At 44.6% G+C, this 16,875-nt stretch overlaps 1 protein-coding gene across 2 annotated transcripts in view; it reads right to left on the bottom strand.

The window, feature by feature from the left end:
* Positions 1-16,875, bottom strand: part of fanci (FA complementation group I) — a 44,819-nt gene that overhangs the window by 12,529 nt on the left and 15,415 nt on the right. For both annotated transcript variants that reach the window (XM_008120175.3, XM_062963556.1), the window contains 15 exons: positions 13,172-13,308; positions 10,448-10,628; positions 9,627-9,714; positions 9,002-9,132; positions 8,648-8,718; positions 7,858-7,972; positions 6,588-6,710; positions 6,151-6,219; positions 5,829-5,930; positions 4,714-4,902; positions 4,504-4,625; positions 3,770-3,934; positions 3,486-3,665; positions 991-1,157; positions 238-314 (listed from right to left, as the gene is read on the bottom strand). In XM_008120175.3, coding sequence (XP_008118382.2) covers positions 238-314; positions 991-1,157; positions 3,486-3,665; positions 3,770-3,934; positions 4,504-4,625; positions 4,714-4,902; positions 5,829-5,930; positions 6,151-6,219; positions 6,588-6,710; positions 7,858-7,972; positions 8,648-8,718; positions 9,002-9,132; positions 9,627-9,714; positions 10,448-10,628; positions 13,172-13,308 — 1,917 coding nt within the window. The remainder of the gene's footprint in view (positions 1-237; positions 315-990; positions 1,158-3,485; positions 3,666-3,769; positions 3,935-4,503; positions 4,626-4,713; positions 4,903-5,828; positions 5,931-6,150; positions 6,220-6,587; positions 6,711-7,857; positions 7,973-8,647; positions 8,719-9,001; positions 9,133-9,626; positions 9,715-10,447; positions 10,629-13,171; positions 13,309-16,875) is intronic.

Raw genomic sequence — 16,875 nt, 5'->3', positions numbered from 1 at the left:
TGAAGTAGAAAAGACTTACAAGGCAACCAACACAGTCAGAATAATGCCTGGCTCAGTATTCAAGAGAAGGTTTTTAAGCAGAAGATACTCAGAGAAAAGGGTCACAGAATCCCCTCTGGCCAATATTATTCTTGCAATTGCAAGCAGTAACTAGAAGGACAGAGCCATTGTTTAGCCCTAAAACATGATGAGCTAGAGGGAATTCCTTAGGGAACTAAACACCTCTGTGTAGCTTACCTGAAACTGTCGAATCTGGAAGGCTGCTTTCTCAGTGGCATCAATATTTTCCTCTTCGATATCTTCATTTGTAGTATCTTACAACGGGGAATGAAAATACACGGGGCGGGGGGGGGGGGGGGCAAAAAACAGGAAAACTTAATGAAACAACGGAGGCGAATTTGTTGTGTGCAAGGATATCACAAAGAATACACTTAAGAAACAGATGTGTCATGTATCTAAATTGTATTTATTTTATGTATTCACTTTGTTTGATACCCTGCCCTCTCCCTCGTAGATCTGCAACAATTTGTTGCCGTTCAGATGTAAACAGTTAATTTTAAAACACAAAACCATCATATATGCACCAATTAAAAACACAAATTCATAAGAAAACAGTATTAAATGCCTTTTTCACTGAGGTCTAGAATGGACCTTCATCGTAAGTACCCAACCAGCTTCTTATTCTCAGATCCGGGAAGGAGCCACGCATGAATAGAATGTGTCCAAGTTCAACACTCATTCACCCAGAAGGTGAGTCTAAGCAAAATAGTCTGCAGAGCAAGCCCTGCCTCTTGTAACTACATAAAGACGGTACGTAGGGACCCTAGGAGAAATGTTTTAAGAGATCTCAACAAATGAGCAAGTTCACATGGAAGAAGGTGGTCTTTGATGCTCTCTGGTCCCAGATAACGGGGCATGTGATTCTGAGAAGACTCTTTGCAACATCCCACAGCATGATCTAGACAAAAGAGCAGTGCAAATGCTGCTTACCCAGTGCCTGTAGAAACTGTGGAATCTTTTTGGGGAAGATCTGTTGCATGGTGTTAAAAATGCGCAGCAAGCCCTCCAAGCACAGCAGCGAGATGCTCTTTCCCTTCTCTTTCTTACGGGATTCTTCAGCCGCGGTTGGGATGGAGGTGTATCTCCAAAGCAGGACTCTGTGAGAAAGGCAGAGCAGGTTCTCGAGGCAGCCATTCTCAATCATTAGCATGATTCATTCATTCATTCATTCATTCATCCATCCAAAATCAGATTGCTCACCACTCAAAAAAAAAAATGTGGCCAGCCAAAAAAAAATGTAGTCTTCAAACTACACCTTATAAGATACAGGCTAACTTGTCTTTATTTGTAGTCTGTAGCAGGTAGAAGGAACAATGCACTAACAGGGCCGGCCGGAGATAATTTAAAATATTAAGCGGGGGTGGGGAAAAGCGCCCCCCCCCCCGCCGGCGCCGCGGGAGGCGTGGCCATGTGCCGTGGGAGGCACATGGCCACGTCTCCCGTGGCGCCGGCGGGCCCCGCCTCCCGCGCCCTGGCCCCACCTCCCGCGCTGCTCGTCCTGACCCCGCCTCTCACGCAGCGTGGGAGGCGGGGTCAGGGCGAGCAGCGCAGGAGGCGGGGCCAACCCTGGCCCCGCCTCCCACGCTACTCACCCTCACCCGTCTGGCCTTTTCCAGCTGGCCAGACTGCAGCGGCGGTCCCTCCAGGCCACGCTGGGCAAGGCCAGCCAGGCCAGGGTGCACTGGGCGGGAGGCGGGGCACCATCAGGGCACTGCCCCGCCTCCCGCCCAGTGCGCCCTGGCCTGGCTGGCCTTGCCCAGCCAGTAGCGGCCATGTGGAGCTCGCTCATCGCCGAACAGGCCTTCCTGTTCACCAGCGAGCGAGCCCATGGTCCCCGCTGGGGCAGGGGAAGCCTGACGGCGCCCCCCGGGGACCTGCGCCTGAGGCGGCCGCCTCACGTGGCCTCTATGGTGGGGCCGGCCCTGTGCACTAAGTACAGAGTGGGTGAGCATATAAGCCTGGCAAGTGGGACTGTTCTTACACAGATTATGCAGATGTGTCTTCTTTGCAGTCCCCAGTAATATTCGACCCATACTCTACAGTCTGGTGAAGCGACCCCACGATCATAAGAGATCCTTTCATGAGCTGAAGGCCAGCAGAAATGTCTAGTGGAATGGGCTGAGGTCAAGTGGATCCCTTCACTCACTGCCTAAAATCTCCTTTTGCTAAGGTTGCCATTGAGAAAGAGTCACAACTAAATGTAGGATGTGCGCGTAGATTAGATGTGTAACTCAAGCATTTCAGAAGTTTTGGACTGCCATAGCTCAATAACAAAAACAACAACAATAATAATATATGAAATCCAGCATATAGATCTCATTTGCTGTGTCATAGTATGTCTTTGTGTCTATAATAATAATAATAATAATAATAATAATAATAATAATAATAATAATAATAAGGTTCTGGAACACAACACACCAGACATCACAGTTGTAGAAAAGAAAAAGGTTTGGATCATTGATGTTGCTATCCCAGGTGACAGTCGCATTGACGAAAAACAACAGGAAAAACTCAGCCGTTATCAGGACCTCAAGATTGAACTTCAAAGACTCTGGCAGAAACCAGTGCAGGTGGTCCCGGTGGTGATGGGCACACTGGGTGCCGCGCCAAAAGATCTCAGACGGCATTTGGAAACAATAGACATTGACAAAATCACAATCTGCCAACTGCAAAAGGCCTCCCTACTGGGATCTGCACGCATCACCCGAAAATACATCACACAGTCCTAGACACTTGGGAAGTGTTTGACTTGTGATTTTGTGATACGAAATCCAGCATATCTATCTTGTTTGCTGTGTCATAATAAAATAATAATAATAATAAACAACTTTATTTGTATTCCATCCTACCTACCTACCTACCTATCTCCCCAGAGGGACTCATGGTGGATTCCAACATACAAAAAGGCAAACATTTAATGCCTTCATAAAACAAACACGTAGCGGCAAAATAATCCATAACAACCCCACATGTAAACATAAAATTAGAACCTAACATCAATACATTAAACGAAACGTAGGAAAAAAAATATATATAACGACATAAAACCTAAGCAGGAGGCATCCCTTCTGTCACCATTGACCATACTGACATCCTGGATTCTGCAAAGCCCGACTTATCTTGCTCCAGGAGGTTTCTCAAAACAGAAGGATACGAATATTCAGAAAGTACCTTTTCTGAATCTATGGGAGTTCTGATTACAACAAGAGCACACTCTGCCTACAAAGCTGATTCTTGTGAATTGCTTTGAGAACTTTGAAAAGTAAAAATGGCATCTTTTTACCTTATTGCTTACTACAGATATATGTTGTTCCTATAAAACCAAATATGGCGCCAACCCAATTTCAAACTCTTCCAAATTTTATTCCTCAGCCTGACTGCCACTTCCTACCCACCAGTCATAAGCAAGGCCTGGGACTCACCGAGTGATTTTGCAGAGGCTTTGGAAATTCTTTTCTTGGTTCTGCCCATCGGGTCCATCTGTTTGCCCCTTGTCCTCCAACTGTTGCACTTTCTGTAATGCGACACTGACCGCATAGTGCATGAATTCACTGCTGGAGCGCAAAATGGCCAGGCTCTCCTCGTGGTTGAAGGAACTGTCCCTAAAAGTGCAGGAGGAAGCCAAATCGTGATGGCGATCTCACAGATAGGGACACGGAAAGCAGAAATACAATAAATGAAGGTGTCCCCCAGGAGAGAGCTTTACCTGAAGAGACTTGAGAGCAAGTTGCACACAAAGCCCATAGACAGGAAGCTCTGAGGAATTTTGTTTGTTACGGCGAGCTTATTCTTTCCCGCTTTCTCTTTCAAGATTTCACAGAGTTTGCTGTAACACTTAAACAAACCCAGGATGTCTTCGAATTTGCTCTTGCTGTGAAAAGATGAAAACTAAATTTAAAAACCTTCAGATACATTTCAAAGAACATATAACTTCTTCTTGACTCATCCGTAAATTATGAATGAGAGAACAGAGAGCAGTTTGTTTTTCATATGCATCAGATTATGCAGTAGGGGAAATCCAACACAGAGTGCAGCACTTTAGCCATTGCATTCTGTGGGAAAGCACTCACATGTATCAAAAGGCTATTATTTTACATCAGGGAGAAGGTCTTCCAAATGTTGGTGGATTATAATTCCCATAGGCAGCATGGCCAATGGACAGGGATGATGGTATTGTAATGATAAAGAGTATACAGCGATTTCATAATGACTACCTGCAATAGGCCCACTGGTACCATCTATTGCTCACTATTTCTGCTGTCTGTAGTTATGACAGATGTGCAAAATGAGTATTAATCAGGTGCTGCAAAGCACTGGGATTGGAAGCCTTTTCCCCCATGTGGAGCCCCTGAATCATGAGACTAATCCATAGTGGACAGAGTCAGATTTTTCCCGCGCATCTCACGGAACTGGTCCTGATAAAGAAAATGCCTTCCTTACCTGAACTGTCCTATGCAGAAATTATACTCGATTAAGACCTCACAGACACCCATCACCAAAATGGCATAGATATTGTTCTTCAGGCCCACTCCAGTCGACTGAGAAAAGTCTGCTGACTTATCCTGAGCATTAAACATAAAACACATCAACATCTCTTCCCCAACCCGTGGCCCCAGAATGCCTTGCCAACCCGTCGCCTTTGTAAGTTACCAGTTCAAAATCTTCCAGTTCACTCTTGATCATTCGCCGCGTGATGGACTCCAACATCTCATCCAATTCTTGCTGGAAGCCCTTATCATCCTCCCCATCTTCACCCGCATCATCTTCATTCTGCTGACGCAGAGTCAAGGTGTTCTTATACCAGGCGAGGCAATGCTGGATACAGCAGAGTAAATGTGCCTAAAGGAATCATGAAAAAAACTGTTTGTTCCGTTTGTTCAGACACAAAGAGGAGGACAATATTATAGGATAGTGGTAATAAAGAGCACGTTTATCGTCTATTGCCTCTCGGTGCATTTCTGATTTGAATTGGAGCTCCTACACTTCATGTTTGTCAGAAATATTAAAAATTAACTAAGTATTTTTAATTACAAAAATGTGAGTCAAGCACTGAAAGGGTTAAATAAACTAGATGAAGTCTATTACAGTTAGTGGGCCAAAGCTGGTGTCATCCTGAGGCGTGAGAGAAACCTCACTGTGAGAAGGCTTTCTGTGTGAGAAGGCCCAGTGTGAGAAGCTTCATTGAGAAAAGCCCCAAGCTGAAAGCTTTGTGTGTGAAGCTCCAGTGTGAAGGCTGCTGTGTGTAAAGCTCTTGTGTGAAACTCCTGTGTAAGTTCAGTGTGAGAGGAGGCTCTGTGAGAGGGAAGCTGTTTATCTGTGTAAGAAAGAAGCCCAGCGTGGAAGCAAAGAAGTATAAAGAACTTTATTTGTGTTATGGAAACCTTGTTATTGTAAATAGTGCAACCATATTATTTTGCTACAAAGAAAAGCCTCCAAAAGAAGAAATAACATTGGTCTGTGTGTTTCAGTTCTTTTTATCACTTTTGGTTACTGTTGCTGGGTCACGCTGCTGCTCATAGGTTGCTCTGCTATACGTTTATAGGGAGGGTCTTTTGTTAATAAGCCCACCCGCCCAACAAGGTTGTTTATAGAAAAGGCTAAGCTCCCATTTTCATCACTGCACACTTCTCCTCCACGACAAGTACAGAGCAAAGGGTGGTTTGGGGCATAGAGACCCGCAGCTTATGGAAAATATGCCAGCAACCTACGCACTTATTTCAGCAAATCTGAAAAGACATTTGAAGAAGCCACTGCCCATCTCTCACCAAAGGTTCCTGCAGGAAGATCTGGTCTCTCTGTGCCAGGATGCACCCTTCGAGTTTGATCGGAGGCAGTAAGTCAGGCTCGGTTTCGTAATACCACTTCATCTGCCATCATAAATGGGGAACAACAATTACCACATAATGGGTAGGTAGCATTTTACTCTAAGGTAGCTAAAAGAAAGGAAGAGGGAGGCTGAACATCAACAAAATCTTGCCCAGCTTTGGTTACTGAATTAGGGTGAATTCGGGATCACAAGGGCTTGAGGCTCAGGCGTGGCGTGCCAATGGCTTGGGACCAACAGTTTCATTTTTCATTTTTATGTACCTGGGAGAGAAGCATGTCCAGAACGGAATTGCTCAGTTGTGAGTTCCTACGCAAAACGTCATAAAAACCCTGTAAGAAAAGGAAAGAAGAATTGCTAACTTTAAAAAAATATATACATAATTGTTCTCCCATAGTCAGTCAATAGAAACAAAGCATCTCCATCTTTGTATTACTATCAATAAGGTCAAAACTGATGGCAACAGTCTGGCAGGCAAAACAATCCTGACTTAGCTCGTAATATCAAACCAGTTTCCATCTCACATTGCCATGGAGAGCACAGTGCAGGGGTGCAAAGGTGTAAAACCAGAACAATACTGTATAATCATCAGGGTTTCTGGACATGAGCTCTGCTTGGGGCTGAACTATGGGTAGAAATCCTCAGAACCACAACAACTTGACCTGTTATAACTAATAAGTATACAGAAGGGGGTTCTCACCTCATAGAGCATCAGCCTGACATCAGCCTGCTGGCTTAGGCATCGCCTCAAACTGCCCAGGATTTCTAGGCAGAAGGCCTCATTGGCTGCAGCATTATAGTGAGCGTGGACATCCACCTGGACCTGGAAGGCAATAGCAGGACTGTTCAGAACTGCTTTCTATTCACTATGGCCAATAATAATAATAATAATAATAATAATAATAATAATAATAATAATAATAATAATAATAATAATAATAAACAAACAGAGGCACAACTATGTGGCCCAAATGATTCATTGGAACTTGTGCCTCAAATACCACCTTCCAGCAGCAAAGAACTGGTGGGATCACAAACCTGCAAAAGTATTGGAAAATGAACATGCAAAGATACTGTGGGACTTCTGAATCCAGACTGACAAAGTTCTGGAACACAACACACCAGACATCACAATTGTGGAAAAGAAAAAGGTTTGGATCATTGATGTCGCCATCCCGGGTGACAGTCGCATTGACGAAAAACAACAGGAAAAACTCAGCCGCTATCAGGACCTCAAGATTGAACTTCAAAGACTCTGGCAGAAACCAGTGCAGGTGGTCCCGGTGGTGATGGGCACACTGGGTGCCATGCCAAAAGATCTCAGCCGGCATTTGGAAACAATAGACATTGACAAAATTACGATCTGCCAACTGCAAAAGGCCACCCTGCTGGGATCTGCGCGCATCATTCAAAAATACATCACACAGCCCTAGACACTTGGGAAGTGTTCGACTTGTGATTTTGTGATACGAAATCCAGCATATCTATCTTGTTTGCTGTGTAATAATAATAATAATAATAATAATAATAATAATAATAATAATAATAATAATAATAATTTTATTCTTATACCTCGCCATGAAAGGATTCGGAGCGGCTTACGTTTGGGACAATGTCCACAAGACATAAAAGCAAAGGTAAAAGTAAAGGTTTTCCCCTGACATGAAGCCTAGTCGTGTCCGACTCTGGGGGTTGGTGCTCATTTCTATTTCTAAGCCAAAGAGCCAGCATTGTCTGTAGACATCTCTGAGGTCATGTGGCCGGCATGACTCCGTCTGTGCTTTAGATGGATTAGGAATCAGCTGGTTTTCCCTGTAATAGGCAGTAAGAGCACCTCAAGCTTCAGAGAGCTTCTGTTAAACCATTTCAAACCTCCTTGTTTGGGTGGTGATTACACCCCCATTATATAATATTAATAAGTACAGAGGGCCAACAGGTGCTCGGGAAATAAAGAAAGGAACGATGCTTACCTGACTTGCCCCAATTGCTTGGCTGCACTGAGATGAGGTCAAGCTGCCCAGGACTTTAAAGTTCTTCAAGAGAAGCAAAAACCCAGCAACTGCTGACTTGCGGGCATCCAGCTGCCTGCAGTTGGGATGCGATGAACAACAGTGAAGAAGAAAGAATGAGAGAAAATAGAGACGCCCCAAGGATTTCCTCTAAAGATTTCTGGGGGATCTCTAGTTTGAATCTGTACTTTGACACACAGGAGAAACTGGTGGAGTTGCTTCAAACCATACACAGAAGTCTCATCATGACAAAGTAGTTTCCCATCTGAAACAGGCCATTGAAACGGCACAAGCCAAATAACAACAGAACTGCATTTACCTTAATAGCTGCCAATATATTTCACTATTCTGGAGACTGCTTTCCAAAATGCCATGTTAATTCCTAAAGAGCTAAAATGTCATGATTTCATGAAAGCAGCTGTTTGTGGGTTTTTGTTTTTGTAGATTAAATAGTAAGGAATCACAGATTTGTTTTAAATGGCATCTTAATAAAAATATAATAATAACTTTATTTTTATATCCCGCCACCATGTTCCAATTGAGACTCGGGGCAGCTTACACATGGGGCAAATGCCCCTAGATACAAACAAAAATGATCCAACAAAAACATAGATAAGAACAAAAACAAAATAGTTAAAAATACATTTTCAATAAAACATAAGAATATCAACCAGCAGCGAAATTGTCATAGTGCAATGGGCATGGTCTGGGTATACAAGGGCAAAGGCATGGGATAGGAAGTAGATCTTACCCCGAAAACATGGATTTACGAAGCACAAGGATCAGGGAATCCCTCATTGACATGCTTATTTTGAGCAGAGGCTGAGGAAAAACAAAGAAAGTTCTGCAGTTTGGATAAACATGAGAACAGCACCACAGAGTCCAATAATACAGACATAAGGGAAAAATAGTTCAGCAATGTGAATGTTTGGTTCGATTGCTATTACACAAAGTGCGAAGTCCAAGAGAACGGATAGCTTGCCACTGCCAAAGAGTGGCAAGGAAATGCCACACACTGACATTTTTTATTTTCGTTCCAAAAACTCAATGAGAGCTTTCAGTTGAAATACACTATCTACACATCTCTAGAAGAAATCAGAATTACCTGCACAGCTTTAAGGAGCCCTTGCACTGTTTCGAGAGGCAGGAATGACAAATGATCAAAGGCCTCTGCAACTTTGGAGGAAGAGTTTTGAAGGACAAGGGGAGCAGACATTATGATGCTGGACAAAAGATCTGAAAAGGATTATTAAGAAGAGATCTATTAAGAAAAGATCTACGTACAGTGGAGTCTCACTTATCCAACACTCGCTTATCCAACGTTCTGGATTATCCAACGCCTTTTTGTAGTCAATGTTTTCAATAAATTGTGATATTTTGGTGCTAAATTCGTAAATACAGTAATTACTACATAGCTTTACTGCGTATTGAACAACTTTTTCTGTCAAATTTGTTGTAAAACGTGATGTTTTGGTGCTTAATTTGTAAAATCATAACCTATTTTGATGTTTAATAGGCTTTTTATTAATCTCTCCTCAATATCCAACATATTCGCTTATCCAACATTCTGCCGGCCCGTTTATGTTGGATAAGTGAGACTCTACTGTAAAAAGAACCTACCAACTCTATATGTTACTTTTACTCTTGTATCACATGGCTGTTGTGCTCTTGGTTTTCCTGAACTGCACTGGTGTGAAATTGTCTTTGCAAGGATGTTTCATTTCAGTTACCTATAAAGTGGTTGACGGAGGAACCTGCAGTTGTGATGACTCTGTTCAGGACCTGCTCCAGGATTTCACTTCTTATTAGCTCATGGACCTGCAAGTAGAACATATTTAAGCAAGGCTTTGTTGATGTAATTTCAGTTTATTCACAACGTAACACACATAAACATCTCATCTTGATTTTGCATCACTCAACCAGCCATAAAACTTTCACCCGAAGCCGTATTAGTGAAGAAAGTGACAAAAGGAACCCATGTTGGGATATTTTTCTGTGCCTAGTTCTGTGCTAAATGATTTGGGACCTAAACCCTCTTTAGGCAGAAAGAAAGACATAAAACCAACACTCTCATTTTGATATGAAGTTAGAATACTTGTTTTCCATATATTACAAATTGTTGCATTTTAACTGAAGAAATTGTTTCTGCCTCACAATTCTATTGTTGCATCTGATGGTTATTTTTGTTACTGCTCTTTCAAGTTTGTATTTGATGTTAGAAATTCCTGTTGTTATGAAATCCATTTTTTGGGTACAGACATGCATGCATTAATTTAAACCTGTTTATACTTTTTGTGCACAAATCTAATTGTAATTAGATGGGTTCAGAACTGGGACTCATTTGACAGGTTCTTTAGAGCAGGCACTTCTTTTCCCTCACAGTAAAACTTCTTACATTTGGGAAAGAACAATGTGGGTTTGGTTTTAAATCACTTTGATTTCAAAACAAGATGTTTATCTGAGGTCTCAAAAATTGGAGGCGACAATCATCAAGAGGAGAAGAACTGCAACGACTTAAAACATAGAACAGACAACACCATCTCAGACTTACCTTGAAGGCTTCCAGAAGGATATCAGCTCCTAGCTTGCATGATTGCTGGGCTGGAGTTTTGGAAAGACCGTGGTTAGTTTCCGTGCCTTTGCCCCCAAAGGGTTTTTTCGGCCCATAGGAGTCCATCAGGACGAATCCCAGATCCACCAGGCCCTGTGTCACATGGTCCCAACCAAATACACTGGAACAAACCATCAGGGGAGAAGAGAGAATTTCATCTGTTACACATAATAAAAGTGAAAAATGTGTATGTGTGTATATGGAGGAGGTGTCCATTTACACAGACAGCCTCCCTCCAGCCTCAACAAACAGTTCTAGTTCCCACTGAGCAGGAGACACCCATGGCCCCCCCTCCACTGACATGCAGGCTATAGTGAGTGCCCTGAACATGTGGCCCAAACCCTGCCAGTGTCCTCCACAAACACCATCCTGCCCCCCACCCAAGTGAAGGCTTTCGTGCTGGGACCATTTCATCCTAGATGTTCTGTTTTTCCTCCAAATGGACATTCCAGCGTTCCTTAATTTGCATGATCCCTCCCACTGCCTCTCCCTTAACCCTTTCCTATGGCACAGTTGGCAGAGGAATTGATCAGCAATTGAACAAGAGATATGGGGAGAATTCATCTTAATTTACAGGGGTTGTACTTGACCTACATCCAGAAAGCACTGTGAACCAACCAACAATGGATCTGAACCAAACTTGCCATGGATCATGGGACTTGCAGTATCTTCACTGATACTGGGACCCCCACCAACAATGGACTGGGACCAAACTTGGGACAGAGAAACCCCATGACCAACTGAACATACTGCAAGGGTTTGTGGGAATGGTCCTCGATTTTGAGAGTTGTAGTTCATCTGCATCCTGAAAGCACTGAACCCAGCTGACATCAGATCTGGACCAAATTTGGCACACAGACACAATATGGCCAAGTGTATAGACAGGCCTGGTTTGGGGGATGATTGACCTCGGACCTGGGAGTTGTAGTCTACCCTTATCCAGAGAGCCCTGAGCCGAGCCAACGACAGATCTGGACCAAACTTCAGTGATATTACCTAGCATCCCAAAACAAACAATGCCTTCTAATAACCCGGGCACCGCTGGGTTCCCAAGCTAGAGCACTTCAAACTATAGCCACAGTTGGGTTGCTGTGAGTTTTTCAGGCCATATGGTCATGTTCCAGTTGCATTCTCTCCTGACGTTCTGCCTGCATCTGTGGCTGGCATCTTCAGGGATTCTTTTTAGCTACAGTTCTTTTCCATTATTTGAAGTGGGCAGAGCTGACGATTATGCAAAGCTAACAGTGCTATGCAGTAATCTTTACTGAATACGATACCTTGACTTAAGAGTTTAATTCTGTGACTGAGCTCTTAACTCAAAATGCTTATCTCAAAGCAAATTCCCCAATTGAAATGCTATTAATCCGTACCAGCCCACTGAAACTTTGCCACGGTGGTCCACGCTCTGGTTACAGCTCGTTTGGACTACTGCAACACGCTCTACGTGGGGCTGCCTTTGAAGACGGCCCGGAAGCTTCAATTAGTACAACGAGCGGCAGCCAGGCTTATAACTGGAGCGGCGTACAGGGAGCACACCACTCCTCAGTTGCGTCAGCTCCACTGGCTGCCAATATGCTACCGAGCCCAATTCAAAGTGCTGGTTTTGGCCTACAAAGCCCTAAACGGTTCTGGTCCAACTTACCTATCCAAACGTATCTCCTCCTATGAGCCCATGAGAACTTTAAGATCATCTGGGGAGGCCCTGCTCTCGGTCCCACCTGCCTCACAAGTGCGGCTGGTGGGAACGAGGGACAGGGCCTTCTCGGTGGTGGCTCCTCGGCTGTGGAACTCCCTCCCCAGTGACATCCGGCAGGCTCCATCCCTTCTGAGTTTCAGAAAAAAGGTAAAGACCTGGCTTTGCGAACAAGCGTTTAATGAATGAATTATGATGGCTTTAACTCGGTCCGGACTAAGGTTTACGTGCAAGGTTTATGTGGACGAATGGATTAAGTATTTTATTATACTGTTTTAAATGTATTTATTGGATTGTTTTAAATTGATTGTTTTAATTGTTATGTTTTATTTTTCTACTGTATTGTGAGCCGCCCTGAGTCCCTTCGGGTGAGAAGGGCGGCATATAAATGATGGAAATAAATAAATAAATAAACCCCTTCTTCCATTTTTGTTACATATTTTTAAATAATAAAATGTACTTTATAAATAGCAAAGAATGTATAAATGCACATTCACTTGGAACAATAAAAAAAAGAAAGATCAACTTTAAAAGGGTAGACGTGGCATGGAAGCACGAAGTGAAGGAGCAGAAGCATCATTTTCTTCATCTTGTGCTCATTCCATCCCTCTCTTCATGAAGCCAAACATACCAGGAATGAAAGCCATACAAAATCAACTAATCCAAAGTTCCTCAAAGCAGAGAACAATCTCCCAAAGTGGACAAGAGCACGAGGCACAGAGGCCACTCCCTTGAAGCCCTAAAGCCCTGACTCTGGTGCTAGCACTCTCTGAAGCCAGCTCTTTAGCCCAAAACTCTATTCTTATGTCAAAGTGAACTCCGAGCCGAACGGCACCTCTCAACTCAAAATGCTCTTAGGTTGGGATGCTCTTAAGTAGAGGCTCCACTGTCTGCATGTACATACTCATTGATTGAGGGAGGATGGACTAGTAGAAAAGTTTATTCTGTCAACTGATTTCTTAGCTACTCACCTGTTGGCTACAACTTCTAAAAACACAGCAGATATATCATAGCGCTGAGGAGCTAAGTCCTGTAGAAACTTGGAGCCTTGGAGGAATTGCTTGTCCTTGAAGCTTCTCATAATCGATGCTTTGAGGAAGTCAAACACCTGAAACACAAAGGTGAATAGGAAAGGTGGACTTCTTGTGTTGCGTTTTCACAACTGGATGTTTCAACTAGAATAATCAAACCTCAGTAAATGTCAGGCCCCAGGCTGCAGAGCACCAATAACCATGCGCAGAGACCAGAATCTATCTAATATCTTTATTAAAGGATTATATAAAGTCAATAAAAATAAGTGAAGAATAAAGTTCAGAAATAGACCTTTCAGGAAAGGTCAAATATAGTCCAAGAAAATAATGTCCAATAGGAGATATTAAGGTCCAAAGTTATAATCCAATAACCGAAACACACACTCTGCCGAGCAAAGTGTGGGGAAATGACAAGGTCCTTTAGTCCATTGAAGCTTGACAACAGGGCTGGAAAACAAACTAGATTCTTGGCAAACAAGACTTGATACAAGGCAACAAAAAGCAAGAACAAGGTCCGTGGCGAGGTCCGGGGAACAAGGCAGGCTTGGAACTAGAACAAGGTCCGTGGCGAGATCTGGGGAACAAGGCAGGCTTGGAACTTGGTCCTGGAAACAAGGAACTGGAGTAGCGTAGTCCACACACGTTCTCACTCCTCAAGCTGACGAATTGACTCCGCAAGGATCTCCTTGCGGTAAAACACCTATATAGGATCTTGTTTTCCCGCCAAGGAACACTTTCCCTGGAGAACAAGAAGTGAAACCCAAACTGTGTCCAGATGCATGACTCCTTAGAATTTCCCAAGGGAAACAGGCTTAATCAGCTAATTGTCTGGCAGCGATTCTGGCGCTTCGGCGATTCGCCTCCCTAGCGCCTCTATCTCTATTATAATTATCCTTACGAGAGAACGGGGGAGAATTCTGCCCAAGGCTTGTTTGGCTGACTTCTTGAGGGCAAACATCCTGCAGGTGCAGGTGGGAAACCCAAGTTTTCCTCTTCGTCTGCCACAATAGTACTAGGAACGGGACTACATGGCCCATGAGACATCACACTATCCCCCTCCTCAAGGCCCCTCTCCAAAATGGGCCCTCTTCCCGAGGTGCGGGGCCGCGGCTTGGCAGGGTAGGCCTGATGGAAGCGGCGGACTAAGTCGGGGGCATGGACTGTGGAAGCGTCTTCCCAAGAGCGTTCTTCGGGGCCAAAACCCACCCAGTCAATGAGATACTGAAGGCGGCGGTGGTGGAAGCGAGAATCCAAAATGTCCTGAACCTCGAATTCTTCCTCCCCGTCCACCAAAACAGGGGTGGGGGCCGGGCGGTCTGCATCAGGGCGTACACCATCCGCCGGAAGGAGCAGGGAGCGATGAAACACTGGATGAATGCGCATAGAGCGCGGAAGTTGGAGTTTGAAAGTCACGGGGTTAAGTTGCGCCACCACTGGATAGGGACCAATGAAACGGGCATCTAGCTTCCGGCAGGGACGGTGGGAGGGCAAAAAGCGAGTGGACAGCAGAACCCGATCTCCTACCTTGATTTCGGGGCCCGGCTGGCGATGACTGTCAGCGTGGCGTTTATAGTCCTCCTTGGCTTGGTCCAGTTGCTGGAGCAATAGTTGTTGCACTGCTGTGAGTTCTTGCAGCCAGTCCTCCGCTGCGGGGACTTCTGAGGTTTCAATGACAGAAGGAAAGAAACATGGATGGAATCCGTAGTTTGCAAAGAACGGGGTTTCTTTGGTTGAAGCCTGGACACCGTTGTTGTAGGCAAACTCTGACAGAGGTAATAGGGACGCCCAATTGTCCTGTTGATAGTTTACATAACAGCGAAGGTATTGTTCCAAAGTGGCATTGGTGCGCTCCGTTTGCCCATCTGTTTGGGGATGGTGAGCTGAAGATAAACGAGAGTCTATGCCCAGTAGTTGTTGCAGTGCCTTCCAGAATCGAGAGGTGAATTGAGATCCACGGTCAGTGACCAAACTCTTGGGCAATCCATGTAGCCGGAAAATATGTTGAAGGAATAAATCTGCAGTCTGTTTGGCCGTGGGAAGGCCATCACAAGGAACGAAATGGGCCAATTTGGTGAAAAGGACCACCACCACTAGGATCGTGGTATATCCAAGGGAGGGTGGTAGGTCAGTGATAAAATCCGCAGAAATTATCTCCCATGGACGAGATGGAGTAGGAAGGGGATGCAGTAGCCCTGAGGGCTTCTCCCTTCTTGTCTTGGAACGCTGGCATACCGGGCAGGTATTGACATATTTCTCCACATCCTTGCGGATCTTGGGCCACCAGAAATCTCGTAGGATCAAGTGCATGGTTTTGAAAAGTCCAAAATGCCCTGCTGGCTTGCAGTCATGACACAGATGAAGTGCCTTTTCTCTGCCTGGTCCTGGAGGGATGTAGACATGATTTTTGTAGCATAATAGCCCATCCTTAAGTGAGAAAGGGAAACGTAGTCCTTGGCGAATTTGATCTTGAGCCCAGGCATCCGCCTGTTGACTGGCTCTAATTTCTTGAGCACAAAGGGGTCCTGGAGTAGAGGGAGTCGGTTCAACTGAAGTGGATTTGGTGTTTCCCACTGTGAGCGTGGCAAAGTTTTCGGGCTGCAGCAATCGGGATTCGAAGGTCTCTCTGCGTCCTGCAGCATACTCTGGTTTCCGTGATAGAGCATCTGCTTGCTTGGTCTGAGCTGGGGTTACATAATGGATCTGGAAGTCAAAACGCTCAAAGAATAAAGCCCAGCGCTGCTGCCTCTGATTTAGCTTGCGGGCAGTTCTTAGATGTTCCAAATTACAATGGTCAGTATGAACCTCAATGGGAAATTTGGCCCCTTCCAACCAATGTCTCCAATTTTCAAAAGCTGCCTTTATGGCCAAAAGTTCTTTCTCCCAAATAGTGTAATTTCTCTCTGGGGCTGTTAGTTGACGGGAGTAATAGGCACAAGGATGGAGATGCTCTCCCACTGGTTGCATGAGTATAGCCCCAATTGCCACATCAGAGGCGTCAGCCTGTACAACAAAGGGGTTTTAGGATCAGGGTGCTGAAGAATTGGCTGGGTCGTGAATAACTTCTTTAACTACTGGAACCCTTTCTCTGCTTGCTCCGTCCAGCGGAAAGGCTGTTTTCCACGGATGCAGCTGGTGATTGGGTCAGACCAGCGAGCGAAGTCTGGGATGAATTTGCGGTAGTAGTTTGCGAACCCCAAGAAGCGCTGCACTTCCTTCTTGTTGGTTGGCGCCCGCCATTCCAATACTGCTGAGACCTTTGCTGGGTCCATGGAGAGCCCTAGAGGCGAGACGCGGTACCCCAGGAAGTCTACTTCTTGCAAATCAAAGGCGCATTTTTCTAACTTGGCATATAGTCCATGATCCCGCAACCGTTGTAGCACCATTCTGACATGTTTCTCGTGCTCCGATTGTGATCTAGAAAACACCAAAAAATCGTCCAAGTATATGATCAAGAACCGATCTAGATAATCCTGGAAGATATCGTTGACAAAATGCTGGAACGTTGCGGGAGCTCCGGATAATCCGTAATTCATGACTAGGGACTCGAATAATCCGAATTTGGTCTGGAAGGCGGTTTTCCATTCGTCCCCTTCTCTGATGCGAACTAGATTGTAAGCCCCCCGGAGATCCAGCTTGGTGTAAAC

Source organism: Anolis carolinensis, unplaced genomic scaffold (genome assembly GCF_035594765.1).
Source record: "Anolis carolinensis isolate JA03-04 unplaced genomic scaffold, rAnoCar3.1.pri scaffold_11, whole genome shotgun sequence".
Taxonomy (NCBI): Eukaryota; Metazoa; Chordata; class Lepidosauria; order Squamata; family Dactyloidae; genus Anolis; species Anolis carolinensis.
This window is presented reverse-complemented; position numbering and strand designations above follow the sequence as displayed.